This window comes from Lissotriton vulgaris, chromosome 11 (assembly GCF_964263255.1).
Source record: "Lissotriton vulgaris chromosome 11, aLisVul1.2, whole genome shotgun sequence".
Taxonomy (NCBI): domain Eukaryota; kingdom Metazoa; phylum Chordata; class Amphibia; order Caudata; family Salamandridae; genus Lissotriton; species Lissotriton vulgaris.
Window position 1 is genome coordinate 651,904,990 of NC_141699.1, and position 22,407 is coordinate 651,927,396.

At 43.9% G+C, this 22,407-nt stretch overlaps 1 protein-coding gene across 2 annotated transcripts in view; it reads left to right on the forward strand.

Moving 5' to 3' along the window:
- ADAM9 (ADAM metallopeptidase domain 9) overlaps positions 1-22,407 on the forward strand; it is a 563,447-nt gene that overhangs the window by 200,873 nt on the left and 340,167 nt on the right. The window contains exon 3 of one of the 2 annotated variants that reach the window (XM_086943741.1): positions 21,803-21,867. The exons of the other annotated variant lie outside the window; for it this stretch is intronic. Within the exon in view, the coding sequence (XP_086799867.1) occupies positions 21,803-21,867 (65 nt within the window). The remainder of the gene's footprint in view (positions 1-21,802; positions 21,868-22,407) is intronic. 2 annotated transcript variants of the gene reach the window in all.

The window sequence follows — 22,407 nt, forward strand, 5'->3', positions numbered from 1 at the left end:
TCAGGCACACTCGGGGTATCGGTCAGCCACTCACCTGGAAGGAAGTCACGTCCTCTTCTGCAAGAGAAAAGGGCCGGGAGAGGGAGGGGGAGCAGGGGAGGGTGCAGCGAGAAATGAAATAGGAGAAGAGATAAGGAAAGACGTAACGGGCAGAGGAGAAAGAAATGCATATACGGATGAGAGCGAAAGTATAGAAACAGAAGAGGGAGAAAGAAGAGGGAGAAGTAGAGAGACGGGAAGACGTTTAGAGAGAAATGAGAATGAGAGAGGGCGAGAGGGAGTCAGAAACAAGCAAAGCAACCCCTGAACACAAGGGGCTGTGCAATCACCGCGGAGAAGAGGAAGGCGTCGCGTGCTGGGGGAGGGGGGAGGAGAAATGCGACGCGACATGGCAGGCAGGGGAGGGGGCGGAGCGGGGGTGTGGGAGGAGTGCGGGAACAGACGGCGAGGGGAGGAGAGTAGGAGGAGGAGAGTAGGGGAGGCACGGCCTAGCGGCCGTGCAATCATGAAGTGAGGGGGCGGGAGAGTAGGCAAGGCAGGCGGCTGGGGGCATGTGCACGCGCTTTTAAGCTCAATGCGCATGCGCATTGAGCTTAAAAGTCACGGGCACTGCAAGGAATCGCCACGATTCCTTGCAAGTTGGACAAAGAGTGGATAAGCCCCCATAGTCTCGCTTGCTCGATGCGCATGCGCATCGACAGGCGAGACCTAAAAACCCAGACTGTAGGTGTTCTGGTGGACAGCATCCTAACCATCCTGGGTATGAAGAGGCCAGAGCCCTCCTCAGAGAAGAAATGGGCGTTGACTGCTGCTCCAAGTTGTGAATGGACAACTAGGCACTTATCAAATTATGTGTGATGTTCATGACGCTGACCGTGGACCATCTCTGCTTCTGCCTGTGTTACCGTGGCTGAAGGGGCGGAAGAATGCTGCTAACTTGTTTGAAAAAGAATTAATCTTAATTTGATGTTATTAATTGGACAAGTTAACAACCATGGTTGCACTCACCCAAGGTAACCATTTGAAGATCTCCTAAACTGAAGTACAAGCGAGGTAGTTATTGGACTGTACCCGGAGAGGCCGTGACATAATAACGGAAATTTGGGTCCCCATGTGAGCAGATGGATAGCAAGGTGCATGGCTGTCATTGAGACAGTATGGCCCAAGCTCAGTGCAATAGATCAACAACTATTTAAAACATATGAAATGTTTATCAGCCCTTTATAACCACCCCATTCTGATATACTTTTGTGGCCCTCCTGATGAAGGCACGCACTGTGCCGAAACACGCGTTGAGAACTCCAAGAACTTTCATCACCCAGCCACGATATCATCCGCATTATATAACTTTTTCATGAATCATTTGTATGTTTATTGTATTATATGTATATGTCCATATTTAGATTGTTTTGGACTAAGTGCTTACCGACCGTAACTTGTGGTAAATATGTTGTATCTGATGTATATGCACTTTTATGTATTTTTTCTGAATTTTTGCTTTTTCATGACTCAACTTTTAGATAAACGCCAATAAAAAAGAATTTAATATGTTTTAAATAGTTTTTGATCTATTGCACTGAGCTTGGGCTATCCCCCACTTTATGTCAAGAATAGATTAATGTAATGTGAATTGTATTTACTGCCTAGGAATTTTTTCTTCATTGTAGTATTGCCTTGTCCTAGTAGTTCTAGAACCAAACAGGGGGTCCTAGATATTTACATGATTGAGACAGTATGGTGCATAGAAAAGCCTCACCCCTTTCATTTGTGTATCAAAACATATCTCCCAGTTAGGTAGGAAAGTCTCCTAGAGCACCGAAGGATAATCGTTAAGGAACTTTAGATGCGATAAGTGTTCAAGCATAAATTTGGGATTTTCTTACGTCCTCTTATCAATTTCCCCACCAACCTCGCAATCATTTGGTCTACATATAGCGACTGGTGTACGTGCAGGACCTTCCTGCACTTCAGACAGTAGAGCTAGGCCTGGCTCATAATACTGTTCTACTGTAGGTTCTTTGCCTTGGACAAGTGGGGGAAAAAGGTTCCTATATGATCAGTACCCTCCATCTGGCCAGTTGCCCTTTTCCCACAGACTTTTGAAAGGAATACGCGAATACTGATTTTTACCTTCCTTTGTTAGTGGATTGAAGTTATACATAACAGGATAACATGCATTATAAATGTCCCATTCTTTCTGTAAGATATTGGGGTAGTAATTTGACAGGTTGACATCCTACCTCTTTAATAAACGCAATCTGGTTAATGCATAACATAGTTAATGTGAATCTCTTCTAAAAGCTTGGTAGCTATGGTGCAAGTTGTAGGCAGTTTCCCAGAGAAATGTGTGCTAAGTTCAAACCGTATTAAACACCCTCAAAGTTGAAGCTCAAATACAATTAAATTACTAAGCCAGTTTAGAAAGATCAAGAAAAATGTAAGAAGCAAAAAGACACAAACATTTGTATGTTTTAAGGAAAAATGTGAAAAATTCCAATAGCAGTAACTGAGATGTCAGTTTATGTACATTTACCAAAAAGTGTCACTAGCGACCATGCTAGTTATAACCTTTGGGTTCCAAAAACAAGTATGAGTTAACAGCAACCAGTTGAGGAGGGCAGAATCAGAATGTGAAATCTGCCATGCTTGTACAGTGCAATGCTTTCAGTCTTCCTGGTGCTCTTCTGAGGCACCCTGTCAAACCTCGAAGTGTGAACAGGCCTCTGTGCCCCTCCTGCTATAGTCAAGATTCCAAACATTTCTTGATGCTGGGAAAGTCACTCCTGGTCTCTCCTGCGACCCCCCGGTCATCAGGGCAGACTTTTAGGCACTAGGTTTCGCTCTAGCCAGAGCGCTCACAAGATCCAGTGCATTCTACTCACAACTGGTCAACTGGAACTTCTTCATTGCATCACACACCTATCTACCTTATCGCTCAGCATCTTCGCAAGAAACCTCAAAACCTGACTCTTCGACAGACCCCCTCCTTGATGGAATGGAACCTGCACGCCCCCCACCACCCCTAGCGCCTTGGGACCCTTATGGGTGAGTAGTCGCGCTTTAACAAACCCCTGATTGATTGACTTATAGGTCAGAGAACACACAGCAGACAGATGACCCATGAAGGGTAGTTACAGTCCTTTAGTACCAGTGTAGATCTGGAATCCTATAGGTGTATTTTATTAGCCATCAGTCAGAATTATTCTTTTTTCCAATATGTGGTCCTTAGGGTCCATTAATGTTATGAGATGGTGATGCTAAGGTGGCATTCTTATCCTATGCCACAAGCCAAAACTGGCACATTCCCAATACCTGATCCTGATAACTTTGAATCGGAAAGGCAGCCTTTCTGCATCCCTTCCACCATGCCTTTACTGTTAACGTTCCATCGATCCTTAATCAAGGTGGCCCTCGCCGTCTTCTTACTGGAAAATGGTATCCCCTTTCAGGTGCAGCCCACCGAAATTGAGGTAACACCCATACCTTGTTGAGGAGCCAGTTGTCCCTCCTGCTGTGGACAGAGACCAATGTCCGAAAGGGTTCTGAGGCATGAATAGGTTTCGATGACCTGGATCTGGGTTTGAGATATACTCTTGAAAGTGGAGGCAGTTTTGTCAGTCCCTTTGTGTTGCCATCTGATCCTGTACCCACCCAGTTGACTTATTTCTCCCAAGTTTCCAGTGCTAGCACCATTTAAGCCATTGTGCTCTTACTTGTGACTGTATTGTCTTCCAGGAGGCCTGCAGCTCACACCTAATTAGGAGGCTAATGAGTCCCTGGAGGGAAGGCAGCCTGCTAAATTGGTTTTAATTTCAGTTTGATCTGAGGCAGCATAAAGAACACTTTTAAAAGTAATTTATCTACAACATTTATCCAAAATTTACTGACAACTAAATTACATTTTTGATTTTAAAAAAAAAGGAAAATAACCTTTAATTAAGTTTCGACCATTTTGCCAAGTATATTTGTGAAGAGGTGTATTTTATTTATATCTATGCCTTCTGTGGGGAAATGGGAAACCTGACTTACACAGTGGCAAACCACTTTGACAGATTTTCTTTAATAGTTAGTATTTCCACTTTTACATTTTAAGTACACAACACTGTGGACTTACAGGGTACACTAAGGGAGACATACCTAGGGTATACATTAGGTTTTCTTAATGGTTAATCACATTTACTTGACTGTGTCACCGCAGCTACTCGAGGACGCAGCCTAACTAGCACACAATAGTGTTTACCGAAGCCAAACACGTTAGTCATATTTGTGTCTAGTGCAAATATACACTACGCCATGCATTTTGTGGGCCAACTGACGCTAAAGTTATATAAGCACATTTGGTGTAACTAGTTTCACATTACATGTTCAGGGACAGGACACATGCACTTCAGCATTGAAGAGTAGTGTCAGTGCGCAGAGATCTCATACCATTAAAAGCAACTGAAGTACATTTGGGGACAGCTCCAAAGGTATATAATTCCTTACACACCTGATTTAGACCTAGTTCCGCTTCCTAGCAGATTAGCCCTTCCGACGTCTCCTTAGGTTGTATGCATTATTACAAGAAAACCCTCCGTTTTGATTTGAACTAGGCTCCATGATATATTTACTAAGCTGCTGAAGAGGCCACACTTAGATTCGGAAGGGGTTCTAGGCAATGCCTCCTTAGACGGGTCCCTTTCCCCATGGGTCTGTAAGCACCTGATAGTGAGAGCCTTTGTTTCTTTCAGTGTCTGATTTACCATTAACGAGGTATATCAGATTTGATCTGATCTCTGAGAACCCTGACCACCTGACCTCTATCACAGATCATTAGGAATAACCTTTAACCCTCCGGGATGTATCAAGGCCCTTTAGAAGACTACTTCTTATTTTGTAAGTCAACTGGTCGCAAAAGCACGGTCAATTCAGGGTCTTTTTACCTGCCTTTGGTTACCTGTGTGCAGGTGGCCATCTAGCCAGAACACATACACAGTTTCGTCTTACCAGAAACTAAAATCAATTGAGACATACACAGTGTACTTGTTCTCATCTCTGATTGAATTTAAAGGGACCTTGTATGTTGTTCCATTTTTAGGTGCTACACCTTGAGTGTCCTCTGCTGATTTATTATTTGGATTGACAGATAAACAGCCTTTGATGCTCAAGAGAAGGGAGCCCTATGCCAGCATTCCAGAGCTAAATGTCACATTCCTCACCTTGAAGGTTATGACCATGGTTTGAAGTAAGAGGGTCCTCAAATACACAAGCAGCCCTACCAGAGTATATGGACATGAGCAGCTCAGCACGCACACCTTCTATGTACTCTTGATGTGTTTTTGGCCTTTGGACAATGTGTTGGGTCTTTCTAGTTGTAGCTCTGCCCCACCCCAACCTGGTGACTTGGAAGACTGTTATTCTAGTAACAGCAACTTTTACTCCCTAGATGATGCATTGAAAGAAAATATACCCTATACTGCGAGGTATAAAAATGATGTGCTCTTTCAGTCCACTGTCTCACATTTAAGTCCTATTGGAAAGTCCTATCCTTTGTTCATAAGCTCCAGAGATTTTCCTCCAGGATTACTTTCAAATACACCATCTGAAGAAGAGAGGGGTTTTCCACAGTCATGATTTTAAAATCACTCAGTTTATACCAAGAGTGTCTTCCTATGCCTGCTTTGGCCACTGGGTAGAGTATTGTGTAAAATGCCACCTTTCTCTTTAGAGGCATTGTCTCAAACCTGTGGTTCAAGGCCATGCTGTTAGAGCCAAGGCACTCTTAGCGACTTTCCTAAGTCAAGTTCATATCGAAGTAACCTGCAGGCAACCGTGTATTCCTAGTCTCACGCTTTCTGCAAGCCCTTGCTCTGGAGCTGTTTTTAGGTCTCGCCTGTCGATGCGCATGCGCATCGAGCTTGCGAGACTATGGGGGCTTAACCACTCTTTAACTAACTTGCAAGGAATCGTGGCGATTCCTTGCAGTGCCCGTGACTTTTAAGCTCAATGCGCATGCTCATTGAGCTTAAAAGCGCATGCACATCAGTTCCCTCAGCCGCACTCCAGGCCCCTGCTGCTTTCACACCCTCTCCCCGCTCCGCCCCCTCCCCTGCCCGCCGTGTCGCATTTCTCCTCCTCCCTCCCCTTATCTGCCTTCCCTCCGTCTTGTTTGTGTCGCATTTCTCCTCCCCCCTCCCCTTATCTGCCTTCCCTCCGTCTTGTCTTGCTTGCATTAGGTCCTATGGAATCTTTGCTATGCCAATGGCTCTACATACACACATACTGTGTCATTATTTTCCGTGCTGGATAAACAGTACTTGTGGACAGCTAAACGCGTTTATGCCAGTGGCAAGCCCTTGGGACTGAATAAATCACGTGTGTAGTTATTTCCACCGCAATAGCATGCATTAGTCATCAGTTTAAGGCTCCTTAGATCATCCTGGACGCTGGTACTATAGTGCTGTGAGTGTGCTGTGCTGGACTCTATTGTTTTAATTTTAACAATCATTGGTCACTAATGGGGAATGATTTTCTACAAAATGAGAGTTGAGGCACCACAGCGACTATCACAATTACGAATGAAAGAGCTTGCGCAAAGCCCAGGTCTCTGTGTAGCATGTTGTTCTTTGCCTATGTGACACTTTCTTGTGAGTAAAGCAAGGCAACAAGCAGTAGTAGTTGAACAACTCTTTGAATTGTCTATTACTGTATCTAAACATATCACACACATCAATTAACAAATGCTTAAAACTAGCCGCCCTATTGGCAGTGCTAATGATTGTTAACAGTAGCAGTTCAGTGGGTAATAATTGTTTTGTTGTGAATAATTAGAAATGGAAAGACAACAGCCTTGTGAACAACATAATAACAAGAATCTTCAAACAAGTGCTAAACCTTCCAAAAACCTAATCCCCCGCTCAAATATGACCTGAGTTTGGTCTCCAAGATCACCGAGCGTGCTATTATAAATTACCAGAACTTTTAGTTCAGTATTAATTATTTAAAAACATTAAAAGACATTTGTATTTGTTAGATGAATACATCTAAGTCACGTACATACAAAACATCTTGCATTACAAATGGTATAGGTGTCACATTTGAAAAAGTTTAAAGTATTGGCATTGTAAATGACAAAGCTATTAATTTGGCTATTTTCAAGACCAACACATAAAAAAAAATTCATTTACAAAACCAATAGCTCCAACTTTTCTAATGCGAGACCTATTGCATTTCCAATGCTTGTTTTATTTCAGTGCATGTTGAAGAATAGCTTTGGTTGATCTTTAGGGATCTTGGGATTTTAGCAACAATAAACGGGAAATGCATTTTCTTAATTGGTCCAGAAAAAAATGATGGCCACATCACTGCATGGTGTCCAGGGCTTGTAATAACTGGGAAGTCTATATATTCTAGGGCGAGCTTCCTATCCCAGCAATGGGTAGACTTCTGAGCCATTGTAACAAGAGGAGGTTCCTCCCTGGTGCTTTTGTGTCATTATAGACTTGAGCTTATTGTACCTTCTGAGAAAGGGGGCTTACCCAAAATTCCTAGAGGAAGACAAATTGATCAAAAGTATGGTGTAGAAATTAGCTCTTGTTCCTTGAGATGTGTTAATTTATTTAAAAGCCAAATGCAATTCGTATAAATGAAACATTGCAATAAAAGAATTGCTGTGATCAAGTATCACCTAGAGTGCAGTGTCTCTCTCTCTCTCTCTCTCTCTATCTCTATCTCTATCTCTATCTCTATCTCTATCTCTATCTCTATCTCTATCTCTATCTCTATCTCTATCTCTATCTCTATCTCTATCTCTATCTCTATCTCTATCTCTATCTCTATCTCTATCTCTATCTCTCTCTCTCTCCCCCCCCCCCTTTCTCTCTCTCTCTCTCCCTCTTTCCTGCAAACAGACTGAGTGACAGTGTAGTTGCAAAGTGTTGTGCACCGGCACCATAAGAATATAAAAAATAGGTGAAAAAAAGCATGCAATAAGACTAACACAACAGTAATGACTCGGCATCAGTATTTCTGAGAAGCAGTTTTCTCTTCATTCACTCATTTATACATTCATTTTTCTCTTCATTAATTCATGCATTCTTCAGAAGCATTCCTCTTCATTGTCATTTGGATCTTCATCTAATACTTATTTTTATTTCTTCAAAATTCCTTATGTCCACGTGGTCACAACTGGTAAGTATGTGCGTCTTACTCGGGCAGCAAAACTTTGGACTTTCTCTCCATTATACATGACAAGTGAAAAATAATATTTGAAACTTTGCAAGACCTTGATGATAGTTGCCACTAGTATTTGCACTTCACAAGACAAGAAACAGCTATGCATTGAGACTAAGAGGAATTAACCCTCGGCTACGCAGACGTGATAATGTAACACATTTAACCTGTCTACTGCGCTCAGGTAGCACTCACTCTACAAATTAACGCAGCTCTGAAGCCATGGGAATATATGTCATGCATCAATTGTCTTTCCTATGAGGAGTGATGTACATTTGAATATTTAAAAAAAAAGAAGTAATGCGGCAAAATCTTCCCCGTTCTCAGTTTGAAAACAGTATACAGAATCCCAAAAGTCTCTAGCTGGCGAAGTGGGGTAGTGTAATAGGCTGACAGAGGCATCTGAACAGTTGGAATTTTATTCGTAAAGAAATCTGTAAGAAGATTGTGTTTATTAATTGAGTTTTACTGAGTCCAAATGCTTACGGGGCCTCGCAATTGGTTGACTGTTTCACGTGCAAAGGCCCTTCAAACCATCAGAGGTGTAAATGGACTCTGTAACAAAAAAAGCATTAGCGCCGAGCCAGTGAATCATGCCTTTAAAGGTGAATGTCAAACAATGTGCTTTGACAGTGCTTGTTTGCAGTGGTGCTCCTCAGCACCTCATTTTTAATTTTCAGTTTTCCGTTATAAAATGCCTGTCAGCTATGTTGCCATAGTAAATTAATACCAAAATGGCCACAGTATCAAAAAGAGTACAAGATCGTCCGGAGGGACCGAAACGCCAACCAGATGGGAGGAGGCATCGCCATCATCCACAGGAACACCATCCGTCTCACGACCAGCACCGACAACACCCTGACCAGCGCCGAACACCTGCATTTCCAGATCCACACCAACCCGAACACCACCCTCAGAGGCACCCTGATCTACCGACCCCCTGGACCACGCACACAATTCAGCGAGGACATCGCCGACTTCATCAGCCCGCATGCCCTCCCCTCCGCTGACTACATCCTCCTGGGAGACCTCAACTTCCATCTGGAGAACAACAACGACCGCAACACCAGCACCCTGCTCGACAACCTCGCCAACCTGGGACTCAAGCAACTGGTGTCCACCCCCACCCACCTCGCCGGACACACACTCGACGCAGTCTTCTCCTCCAGCACAGACATCGACTTCAGCCACGCCACAGAGCTTCAATGGACGGACCACAGCTGCGTCCACTTCACCTTCAAGAGAACGACGACCCACCACCACCAACAACAGGCCGCCCGCAGAAGCTGGAACAAGATCACAACAGACCAGCTCGCCACCTCCCTGAGCCAGCACCCTCCTGCCAGCTCAGCGGACCCCAGCCAGGCCGCCGACAACCTCACAAAGTGGATCAGCAACTGCGCGGACTAACTCGCCCCACTGAGGACCCCGCCTAGCAGACCCGGCAGCAAGAAGGCCCCTTGGTTCACCGACGAACTCAAGAGCTCCAAGAAGAACTGCCGAGCCCTCGAGAAAGTCTGGAGAAGGGAACCGACACCGGACAACAGGACCTCCTTCAAGCTTGCCACCCGGAAACACCACCAGCTGATCCGCGCCGCCAAGAAAACAGCATTCAAGGACAGGTTGGACAACAACGCACACAACTGCAAGGAACTCTTCAACATCGTGAAAGAGCTCTCCAACCCCAGCGCAGGAAACAACGACATCACCCCATCGCAAGACCTCTGCAACTCCCTCGCTTCATACTTCCACGACAAGATCGCGGACATACACAACAGCTTCAACAACCAACCAACGCACACCATGACCGAACAACCACCCCCCACCACCACCCTCCACGCCTGGACCCCGATCAGCACCGAAGACACCATCCGCACGATGAACTCCATCCACTCCGGATCACCGACCGACCCCTGCCCTCACCACGTCTTCAACAAGGCCGACGCTGTCATCGCACCCCACCTGCGAGACATCATCAACACATCCTTCGACACCACCATCTTCCCTGAGAGCTGGAAACACGCCGAACTCAGCGCTCTACTCAAGAAACCTACAGCGGACCCCACCGACCTCAAGAACTACCGCCCCATCTCGCTCCTCCCGTTTCCAGCCAAAGTCATCGAGAAGACCGTCAACAAGCAGATGGCCGCCTTCCTCGAGACGAACGGATCCCTAGACCCCTCACAGTCCGGCTTCCGAGCCAATCACAGCACCGAGACCGCCCTCATCGCCGCCACCGATGACATCCGAGCCCTGATGGACAATGGAGAAACAGCGGCCCTCATCCTCCTAGACCTCTCCGCGGCATTCGACACGGTCTGCCACCGCACCCTAGTACGGCGCCTCAGCAACATCGGAATCCAGGACAAGGCGCTGGAATGGATCATCTCCTTCCTCGACGGAAGAACACAGAGAGTCCGCCTACCACCGTACAAGTCAGAGGACTCCGAAGTCATCTGCGGCGTCCCTCAAGGATCATCTCTGAGCCCCACCCTCTTCAACGTCTACATGAGCCCCCTCGCGGCCATCGTACGCAAACACAACCTCAGCATAATCTCCTACGCCGACGACACCCAGCTGATCCTCTCCCTGACCAACGACCCCGCCGCCGCCAGAGCCAACCTGCACGAAGGGATGAAGGAGGTAGCCGAGTGGATGACGACCAGCCGCCTAAAACTGAACTCGGACAAGACGGAGGTCCTCATCCTGGGCCCCTCACCCTCCGCCTGGGACGACTCCTGGTGGCCTCCCGCCCTGGGCACCGCACCCAAACCGACAGACCATGCACGCAACCTGGGCTTCATCCTGGACTCCTCCCTCTCCATGACCAGGCAAGTCAACAACGTCTCCTCGGCGTGCTTCAACATCCTACGCATGCTACGGAAGATCTTCTGGTGGATCCCCACCGAGACCAGGAAGACCGTCACCCAGGCCCTCGTCACCAGCCGACTGGACTACGGCAACGCCCTTTACGCCGGTACCACCGCCAAGCTCCAGAAGAGACTCCAGCGGATCCAGAACGCCTCAGCCAGACTCATCCTCGACATCCCACGAACCAGTCACATCTCCGGACATCTCAGAGACCTTCACTGGCTCCCCGTCAGCAAAAGAATCACCTTCCGCCTCCTCACCCACGCACACAAAGCCCTACACGACCAAGGCCCGAGCTACCTCAACAGCCGAGTCAACTTCTACGCTCCCAAACGCCACCTCCGATCAGCCAACCACGCCCTCGCCGCCGTCCCCCGCATCCGAAGAGCGACTACAGGAGGAAGGTCCTTCTCCTACCTGGCTGCCAAGACCTGGAACTCCCTCCCGACCGACCTGCGCCTGACCCAAGACCACCTCTCCTTCAGGAAGAAGCTGAAGACCTGGCAGTTCGAGCAGTAGCGGCACCCCCCCCCCCCAGCGCCTTGATACCCTACGGGTATGTAGCGCGCTTTACAAGTGTCATTGATTGATTGAAAGAGTATCAGACTTTAATTTCTGTTTCTGCCTGACAATGACTTGGTCTCCTCTGTTGCACACAGTGTTCCGAGCACAGTAGTGTCTGTCTACTTAGGTCTTTATTTTGTGCCTGTGAGATGAATCAGTAGTGCAAAGTTTATCAAGGTCAATAGATCTTTCAGTGGTCCATTGTGGCAACTTGGTCCCCATGGCTCTCCCAAACAAAAAGGTGGCAGGGCTTTCACCTGTGGTACAATGGGGAGTTGACCTATATGCACGAAGAGCATATTGAAGAACTGTTGGAAGTTCAAACCTTTCCAGCCCAGCACGCTGAACTGTCTTCTTGAGGGTGCTCATAAATCGCTCGACAACACCATTCACCTGGGACCAGAGAGGTGTGTGTTGCTGATGCTTGACATTTAAATGAGCAAGAAAATCTTTAAATTCTCAACTATTGAAAGGTGGGTTATTGCCAGATTTCAAATTCTGAGGAACACGCCAATTTTCAAAAAGACTTTCTAATCTCTTAATGACTGTCATGAGTAGTTCACCACAGATCTTCTACAAGGGGAAAACTGGAGTATTCATCGATAATGACTAGGAGATGATGTCCGTTGTCGAGGAATCCAAATAAATCAATTGAAATCTTCTCCATGCATTTTTTGGGAAGATCAGACATGTTTAACAGATGCAGGGTTGTTTTGGATGACCAGCAGTTGCACAAATTGCATGCCTTTTAATTATTTTTCAACTCTTTCTTCAAGATAAGGGAACCACACTTAGCCTTGTAGAGCTCGTTTAGTAGCAACTCCACAATGTCCCTCATGTTCCAGTCCAATGATTATTTGTCTCAGATTCTTAGGTATTACAGTTCTCAACCCTCGTACGATGATGCCTTCTGAGGTAACTGGAAGTTCATCCTGCACAATTTTGAATTTCTGGTATTTAAGGTCATCATGGAAATGTTGAATATGTTTATGGCAAATTGATGTGTAATAATGTCTTTGAGTATGAGCAAATCTCTGTCAGTGCTCGTGGCTGCACATTGTTGAATTTCTATTATTCAAGGTCATCATGGAAAGTTCGAATATGTTTTGGCTAAATCGATGTGTACTAATGTCTTTGAGTATGAGAAAATCTCTGTCACTGCTCGTGGCTGCAATGATTGGTTCCACCGATATAGCAGCAGGGGTACTGGATTTATGACTAAGTTAACATAAGCATTAGCCCCTTTAGAAGTAGTGCAATGACACGGTATTGGTACATGTGAGAAGTAGTCATTTTGATTTTGATTTTGTCCTTGACGATGCAGAATCATATAATCATAATTCTGTAATTGCAACCCACATCTCTCAATGTGAGGGGTATCTTTGTTTTGGATTGCCAAAAATGGGGGGAAATGTTTGGTGATTGGTGACAAAGTATTTTCCATACAGGAACACATGAGAATTCTGACAAGCCTACTGCACAGTAAGGCTTTCTTTTTCTGATTGTGAATAAACACTTTCCATCTGTGACAAACTCCTGCTAGCATAAGCCACAATGTGTCTTAGGGCAATAGGATGTTAATTGTGCTATGCAAGTAAGGCACCTAAGCCCACGGGCTGGCATCAACAACAATCTCTGTTTGCAGTTTCGGATCAAAGTATGCCATTTCAGTGGTATTCTCAATCACATGCTTGATTTTCTTGAAGCTTTGTTCACATTCATGTGACCATCAAAATGGAACATTTTGTTTCATTAAGTCTCTCAGTGGGGCACTTACAGTGTCAAAGTCACTTAAATACCTTGAACAGTAACTAGCCATACCAAGGAAGGATCTCAGCATAGATGCATCTTGTGGGGGAGAAGTGGATGACAATGCTTGTACTTTATGTGGATCTGGAGTCAATCCCCCATCATAAAAAACTTTTGTTTTGTTTTATGAAACTCACACTTTGCTGCATTCAAAGTGAGACATGCAACAGCAAGTATACTACACACTTGTGTAATAGCTTTATCATGTTCCTTTTGTGTGGCCGCAAAAAACAATATGTCATCACTCTAATTGAAAGCATTTGTGACTGGCTGTATAATGTGACAAATGACCTCCTGAAAGAGTTCTGCAACTGATGACACTCCAAAACGTAGTCTTTGACGTCAATCAACGTCGTTTAGTTTCTACTTGCCTCAACTGATGTTGCTGCTTGGCCTTGTGGGTGTGGTTAGATTGTCTCTGGAATTTTCTGGTAGCCATTTTGTTTTCTTGACTTGACGCACTTGATCTTTCTCTCAGTTTGTAAACCGTTAAAAAATGGTTCATTTTCCCTCAGCCTCTGCATATCTGTCCATTGACGGGACATTTACCTTCACGTGGAAAGTAAATCCATACAGAAACATAACTTCTTTTTCTTTGGAGACGCTACTTTGGGGCCTACTATCTTGTGTTTCCGCTTACTTTTTACACTCAGGGCTGTTCCAGCCTTCATGTTAGTGGCTTGTCTGTCAGCTCTCTCTTCCGTTCTAGTAGCCATGAGTATTCACTCCAAACTGAGTGTCTCTTTCGGCATTCGACGGCTGATTGAATAGGAGAGACAACCATCTATTAACCGAAGAAACATGGCCTTTTCATCATTGAACTTGTAGAACTTGCAATGCTTGATGAGTGAATCAACAAATTCATCCATCGTATCTCCTGCTTTCTGCCTTTCCTGACTGAACATGTACCTTTCATAGTCAACATTTGGCATTAGATTGATCTTGGTGCTTAACGCCTTTTTGATGTGACAGTGCATCACTTCTTCAACGTGTGGTATTTTCATTATCACTTCTTTTACTCCTACACACACCATATTATTTAGATAGTTAATGATCTTTTTGTTATTTGGTTCTTCCAGCACATCAATAAAATCCTCAAAGGATCCGATCCAGGCAGCCCATCTGGTTTTAGGAATGTAGCCGCATCATAACTTGTGTAACTTTCTACTGTTGGGAGCGGGGCCCGCTCATAGCAGTGTCTGCTGCCCACTTGGACCGGTACCTTCTTTAAACACTAGCCGTGTGCTAACATTTGGGTTGTCGTACACACTCGCTGGTTGTTAGGTGCTATCTTCTCTCTTGGCAGTGAGTAGCCGCTTTGTTTCGTGCACCTCTCTCATCTCATTGTACCTGGTTTCGACTGCCTCTAGCGTTTCTTTGTGTCAGAATTGTTTCCACATTTAGTGCTTCCTTGCACTTGGCTGTCACTACCTTTGGCACTTCTCGGTACCTGGTTGTCGCTGCCCTAAGTGTTGTTGTACTGTATGAATGACAGATCTGTGTTAGTTTGTGGCGCAATATCTCTTGTCTCAACTTTGCTAGAAAGTTTCTAGCTGACGACACAGACCTAGCAGTGGCTGGAATGGTGCTTTGACTCCGCATACGCCAGCCGTCGATTTCCACTTCGACTGTGGCACACGTGGCATGTACAAGCAGTTTGCTGAACCACAAGAGAGCACTCTGTTTTTCGGGTCGCAGGGTTTACGTAATCCCATTCTCGTTGCCAGTTGTAGCGTCCTCTCCAGCCCGGTACATGTAAATGATCATGCCACACACTAATCTCGTATTATACATCTTTATTCTATAGAATGTAATCGGTAACTACCTGTACTATGTCATGAAGTTTCTTAACCAAACCCAATCTCTTACGTTAATATTCTTTGGAGTCCGTCAGGGACCAGAAGGGTCACCCTATCTCTAACGCACATGGCACTACAGCTTCCTTGGATGTTTTTTTTTCTTTTTGGGAAAAAATATTCCAAGATCTCAACTAAAAGCCATCTTAGAACAATAAATGAAACAAATGAGTTTGTGGGAGTACAAAAGTAAGAAGCGAGCAGTCCAGTACCACTTTGAGTCTGTAGGGCTTTCAAAACGTTTATCATTAAACAAGTAAAATAACCTGAAGAACAACTTAAAAAACAAGACAACAATGTGAATCTTTGAGCCAGCTCAGGAATCAACAACTTCCATTAAGAAAACAAGTATTGGCACATTGGCAAAGCCAGTAGGTCTCACCTAAGCAAGAGTTATAGGCTTTGCAAATGTTTTTTGTCATGTTCTATACCAACGCAGCTGTTCAGAAGGGTTAAAAGGTAGTGGTGTAGAGGAGAGTGTCGTGGAGTGTAGTATAGTGGAATAGCAAAGATTGGAGTAGATTATCGTAGTGTGGAATGGCATAGAGTGTTTATTGGAGTGGCGTTGAGTCCTATAGCATGGCATAGAGTAGAGTAGACTGGTGTAAAGTGCATTGGTGAAGTGTGTTGCAGAGTAAAGTGGTGTAGACTGCAGCAGCATAGAATTCAGCGGTGTACAATGCAGGTCGTAGAATGCAGTGGTGTAGATTATAGTGTTTCATAGTAGAGTGAACTGGTGCTGCATAGAGTTGTGCAGAGTAGAGTATAGTGCTGTAGACTGCAGTGGCATACAGTGTAGTGGCATAGAGTTGATTGCTGCAGAGCAAAGTGGCGTAGTTTGAAGTGATGCAGAGTAGAGTGGCGTAGAGTACATTGGCAAAGAATGCAGTATTACAGAGTAGAGTGGCGTAGAGGTCAGTGGCGTAGAGTGTATTGTTGCAGAATATAGTGTTAAAGAGTGCAGTGGCATAGAGTGCAGTGGCATAGAGTGCAGTGGCATAGAGTGCAGTGGCATAGAGTGCAGTGGCATAGAGTGCAGTGGCATAGAGTGCAGTGGCATAGAGTGCAGTGGCATTGAGTGCATTGGCGTAGAGTGGCGCAAAGTAGAGTAGTGTAGAGTAGAGTGCAATGGCATAGCGTGGGTTACAGTGGAGTGGCATAAAGTGTACCTGTGTAGTGTGCATTGACGTAGAGTGTTGCAGACTATAGTGTGGTAGAGTGCAGCGGCATTAAATTCTGTGGCATACAGTGCAGTGTCTTAGAATGCAGTGAAATAGATTGGAGTGGTGCATAGTAGAGGTCAGTGGCTTGGAATAGAGTGGTGCAGAGTAGAGGGAGAGATTGCCGTGGCATAGAGTGGTTCAGAGTAGAGTGCCATAGAATGCAGTGGAGTAGAGTGCAGTGGCATAGAGTGGAGTGCTGCAGAGTGCATTAGCGTAGAGTGTAATGCTGCAGAATTGTGTGGCATTGAGTTCAGTGGCGAGAGTGCAGTGTTGCAGAGTAGAGTGTCGTAGAGTGGTTTCGAAAGAGTGGCGTAGATGACAATGGTACAGAGTAGAGTGCAGTGGCATAGAGTGCAGAGGTCTAATATAGATTGTTTCAGAGCAGAGTGAAGTGGCGTAGAGTCGAGTGGTGCAGGGTAAAGTGCTGTGGCGTGGAGTAATGGCATTAAGTGGGGTAGAGTGCGGTTACGCAGAGTAGATTAGAGTGGTGTACAGTGGATTGGTATAGAGTGTAGGGGTGCAAAGTGGAGTTGTACAGTGTAGTGTGTATTGGCATACAGTTCAGTGGCATAGAGTGAAGTGTTGCAGTGGCGTAGCTTGGAGTTGTGCAGAGTAGACTGGAGTGGCAAAGAGTGCAGTGGTGTAGAGTAGAGTGGCATAGAGTGCATTGGCATAGAGATACGTAGAGTGCAGTTGTGTCGAATGGAGTAGTGCAGAGTGCAGTGGCATAGTATAAAGTGGAGAGGTGCAGAGTAGAGTGCAGTGGCTTAGAGTAGTCCAGAGTAGAGGGGAATATGCATGGTGTGGTAGCACACTTCCATTAGCGACAACACATCTTCAATTGAAATCACCATTACATTTGCTCAGGCACAGTGTCACTGATAAAAGTGTACAGCTCACAAACTGCAATGTCATCACCTAGTGCATTGATTTGTTTTGATACCTTTAAAATATTTGCTTCTACAACACTCAAGGATTACTAAAAATGTGCTTTATTTGGGGTTTTCTAATTCTGAAATTTCTGCACAGTTCATTTACAGACATTACACTTTAATTGTGTTCTAGAAAAATAACATCTAACAGCCTTCCTCAAGCCATCCCAGAACCGCATGATTGGCACATAAATACTCTCACTTTGAAGCCAGAGAAAGAAAAGTAAGCACCAACCTCCCTGGAATAGAGAACCTAGCATCTGACCTCGGACTTTGAATGCACAACAAATGTGCCAAAATAAGAACAAGATTTATAGTCCTATTTACAGAAATCGAGCACAGGTGGACGAATACAGTAAATAGGGTTTGGCAAGGGAAGGTACAAACTCGAGCTTAACAAGCTAAAACAAATAGAGACAGCAAATTGAAAGCAAGCAAATGTGAGTTACAAACCACAAAGCCAATGGTAAACAACGGGTGGAATGCATTCCCAGGGAAGCTTTCTGAATGTCCCCAAGATGATATTAGCAAACCAGTTAGCTGCGCTGTCGGGTAGGCTTCGACCTAAAGAGCACCTTGAGCTACAATAAGACCATGATATCTGAAAAGGAACCTATAAAATAACCACTTAAGAATAGTGAGAGTCGCTTGAGCTCAGCCTTGTGTTAAAAATTATAGACTCAGCTGTCAGTCGGTGATAGTTAAATTACTTAAATAGTTACACTTGAGCAAGACTGGGAAATCTAACATTTTCTGTTGGACTGCAAACCCTTTGGCTGCTTTTAGGACTGAGTGACTTACAATAAGTCCTGAAAGCACTAATGGCCTTCGTCTAACAGCAACTCCCAGCCAGTGTCTGCCAGCTAAGCGCCTGCTTTTTTTCCTTACTCAGAGTAGCTCCTTTCACACATAGTTTGTTTTCGCACTGAAGCAGCAAGTGACATGCAGAATGGTCCTACCCAACATAGTTTCATCAGCTGTTTATTGAGCACAGTTGAGGAGAAGGAAGCACGTGGTCTTCTTGGTCTTTGGTGGCATACTGAAGACTTGTACTCGGTACAGTCATGAGTAGACGAGCCCTGAAGATCCAGTGGTATAGCTTATCAGCTCACGTTAACCTGTTGCTGACCATGAATATAGGAGTTTGAGGAGAGAGGGGGTCAAATGTGGGGATAACTCTATGCTGGGGCCGTACTCCATTTTCATAATGATGTGGCCTGGACATCAGAATCGTGAGAGCCTAGATACCTAGATACATAGAAGACTAGATACCAATAATTTGGCTGATTCCAGGGTACCCTTCAATTCTAGGTGTAAACACTATTGCTTGGCTTCCCACAGCTTGAATGTGTCTGCATCTTACTTAGCCTACTTCCATTTATGAATTCCGTTGGGAGGGGTTCACATTGGGAATCTGCGGAAGGAGTTTTAGAAGTCAAGTTGCACACCTTGGGTGAAGTTCTTTTGATGGATATGCAGCTTCCTGCAGATTCAGTATTGTTTTCCTGACTGCCTGCCACAATGCCGTCAGTCTGTGTCTTTCTGTTTTTTCTTTATCTAGAAATTGTTATATTCTCCTCTGTACGGCGTGAAACAAATTAGAAAATATTGGCAGAATTGATGTGACTTCCGTGGCTGACGTAACCCAGAGCCACCTGGTACCAATCCCAACCATATCACTACCATCCATCCTACCCCGTACCGAAGCTGATTCTGACTCCAATTGATCTGTAACTGCCAGGTGTGCACCTAACTTAAATTTGTACGGTCACACATGGTAGCACTTGCACTGACCTCTGGCTTTTCCTTTAGGCCCAGATCCAAGTTGTAGGAATTTTGCGTCATAAGTACACGCATTCTCTACACAAATGTGTAGCACAGATGTGCTCAAACCCCATTGTGAATCAGCCAAGAATGAGATCACTTTTCTGCAGTTTGAAGCCAAAATCAAGGAACCTGTTTTTTTAAAATGATGTCTTGGCCTCGCTTAATCTAGATGTATAGGAAACCTTAAGGTTTAAAAGAGACAAATGTGTTCCTATAATGGCTGAGGACACTCTGGTGATCTCTTAAAGTTGGAGGACAGTCTACCGAAAACAATGGTATTGAGATTCTCATTATAGGCACATCTTTGTCTCTTATAAACCTTAAGGTTTCCTATACATCTAGAGACACTGAATCATAGTGTGTAAATCAATGTATAGGAAATGTTACATCAGACAGTGGAATAAAATGTCTCTTCTGAACAGAGCTGGGCTGCTAGGGTTTTAAGCAAATGTTTGGAGTGATATTTGGCACTGCACACACACGCTGTGTGGTTCCTGGCACACATAGCCATGGCTGCAGCGTACAGAGACCCTACACTGCCGCAAACAGAGGAAAATAATTAGAGGGAACATTGATTGGGATACATCCTCAGTATTACCAGCAGAACCCACTTACGTTGTATTGTTAGACAGGTGTATGCTGGCTCGCTGTGGCGGGTGGGCCATGGTAGTGTGCATCCTTCGCTTGGTTTAGTTGTAAGAATGGGTCTGTATAAACACAATGACTTACTTCATTCAATGCATTTATAAGAAAATCAAAATAAAACGACAGTGTTAGTCAAAGTAGAGCTGGACAACAATGAACACGAAATATCTCCTGCATGTATGCATTATTAAAATTTGCAATAATGGAGACCTCATACCAAATGATATTTTTCTGAAGCACTTAACTCAATAAACATTTTTGTGCCCTCCTGTGGTGCAGAAATGATGTCCTAATATGTAGATCTCAAGCAGTCAGGACCTCCACAGTCAAAGAGAAGTAGATGAAGCAGCTTGATTGGACATATTTACTCACCACAACCTTGGGTTTTCCGCCCTATAGAGATCTTTGCATGAGTTCGGAACTTCATCACCTAGTAGGGTATCAGTGACAATGTGAATTTCATTTATGGCAATCAGTACAACTTAAACTTAATTTTATGGTGCAAGGGAAGCCAGCCGAAGGCAAAAAAATAAAAAAAATAACGGGGATATCGTCAAATCTGCATATACCTATCAATAGATGTTTGCCTGAACAGAAGCGCATGTAATTATCGCGTGTGTATGTGTCTCCACCTCTCAATTAAGGTGGGCATGAAATCTGAGTTTAAAATCGTCTTCAACCTTAAAAACAGAATTGCAGCACTTGTAAACTATGAGATTGAAAATTGAAGGCAGTGTCGGACAGTATAAATCATGAAACCCAAAGAGCGAACTTAATTGGGGCAAGAACAGAGGTGATAACCAGACAAGAACCTGATGGCAACCATGATTGAATCTGAGGATTCTAGGATGATAAGTTTATCAAAAGGAAGTCACTTTGCTTACCAAACTCAGAAATAATGTATGTATACTCAAGAAGACTCCATACAAAAGTGGTTTCTATAGACCTTTGTTATTGTTCATTTAAACTATCTATAGCTAAAATATTGCCCATAAGACTAGGCAGCTCTAACGTTTTCGTCATACAGCTTCCTCAGTATAGTTCGAGAAAGACCCTTACAACTGTGGTTCTTATAGACCTTTATCTTTTCTACAGTTAGCCAACAATGTAGCTAAAATATTGCCCATGAGATGAGGCATATATGTAACTTCCCGTTGATTGGCTGAAATCGCTGATTCCACTGCTTGCTTTTCTGGCACTACATTTTTATTTCGTGACTGCATTTGTTTTGCTCTCTGTTACCAGGGTGCTTTACCAACTCGGATCAGTAACTAAAATGAAAAAAAGCACTGCTTCATTTTTTAGATGAGAACATTGCAGATGCCGTGCAGTGTGTCTAAAAACCATTGGCAAAGTCAGTAGCTCAGAAAGGGGAATCCTGTTGGCTTTCCCAGTACTTGTCACTATGTTAGTACAGGTATGAACAAAACTAAAAACATGAGAAAATTAGATACCTGTTACTCCAAAAGTATTGTTGGTTGTGAATTTAATGTCTACTTTATTTTCAGTTATTAAAATGTTTAAAAGAATGCAAATGATAAAATACAAATTTTGATTGGCAATTTACATTAAACATACAACTTTGTTGTAGCTTTAGGATCAAGTGCGAGTTTTATTAATTTGGTCAGTTTTTTTATCAGCAGGTCAAAACAAGTAAAATGTTATTGGTGTTTGATTGTATATGTGTTAAGGTTCGATATATGTCTTTGATTTATATGAAGGGGTGAAGGTGTATCAGCTCACACTGTGCTTAATAACTGTTAGGTTTCTCATTGACAAAACAGTACATTTGATCAATGATTTTTTGTCATGCTTTTGCTTTTACAGTTCTAACACACTTTTGATTTCTCTTTGAATTTTTCAGGACCACGAAGCTTATCTTATTACCGTTGAAGGGAAGGAATACGTTCTTCATCTGAAAAAGAACAAGTTAGTGATTACTATATAGTGTGTTCTCTCGGTTTATGTTTGATGTACAGTCTTAACATTGAAATGTTGCTTATAAATTCTTAGATACATTGTTACATAACTTTTTCTACCATGAGCCTGTTCTTAATTATGTCTGTGAAATAGAATGGGGACATAGGAAGCAGCAGTTTAGATTTTAAAAAGGGAAGATTGATTTGATCAAATCTTATGAAATTAGTAGATGCTGAATTTCAATCAGAAATCGCTAAAGGGGGTTCTGGCAGTGTGTGCTTTGTCAAACAAGCGCTACATTTGGACGTCTTCAGGCTAATGAGGTTTCTCATATAGTTGTAATACTATAATTAGCTATGGAAGCAGGTGAATACTTATTTATTTATTATTTGAGCTTTTAAAGCGCGACAGCTACCCGAAAGGGTTTCCCGGCGCTAAGATAATGCAGCTAGCAGAAGATAGAAGAGGCCATTAAGTTATTGATCAAAAAGCCAGGTCTTGACAGCTTTACGAAAGCGAGTGTAACAGTTCTCTGACCGAATATCCAGA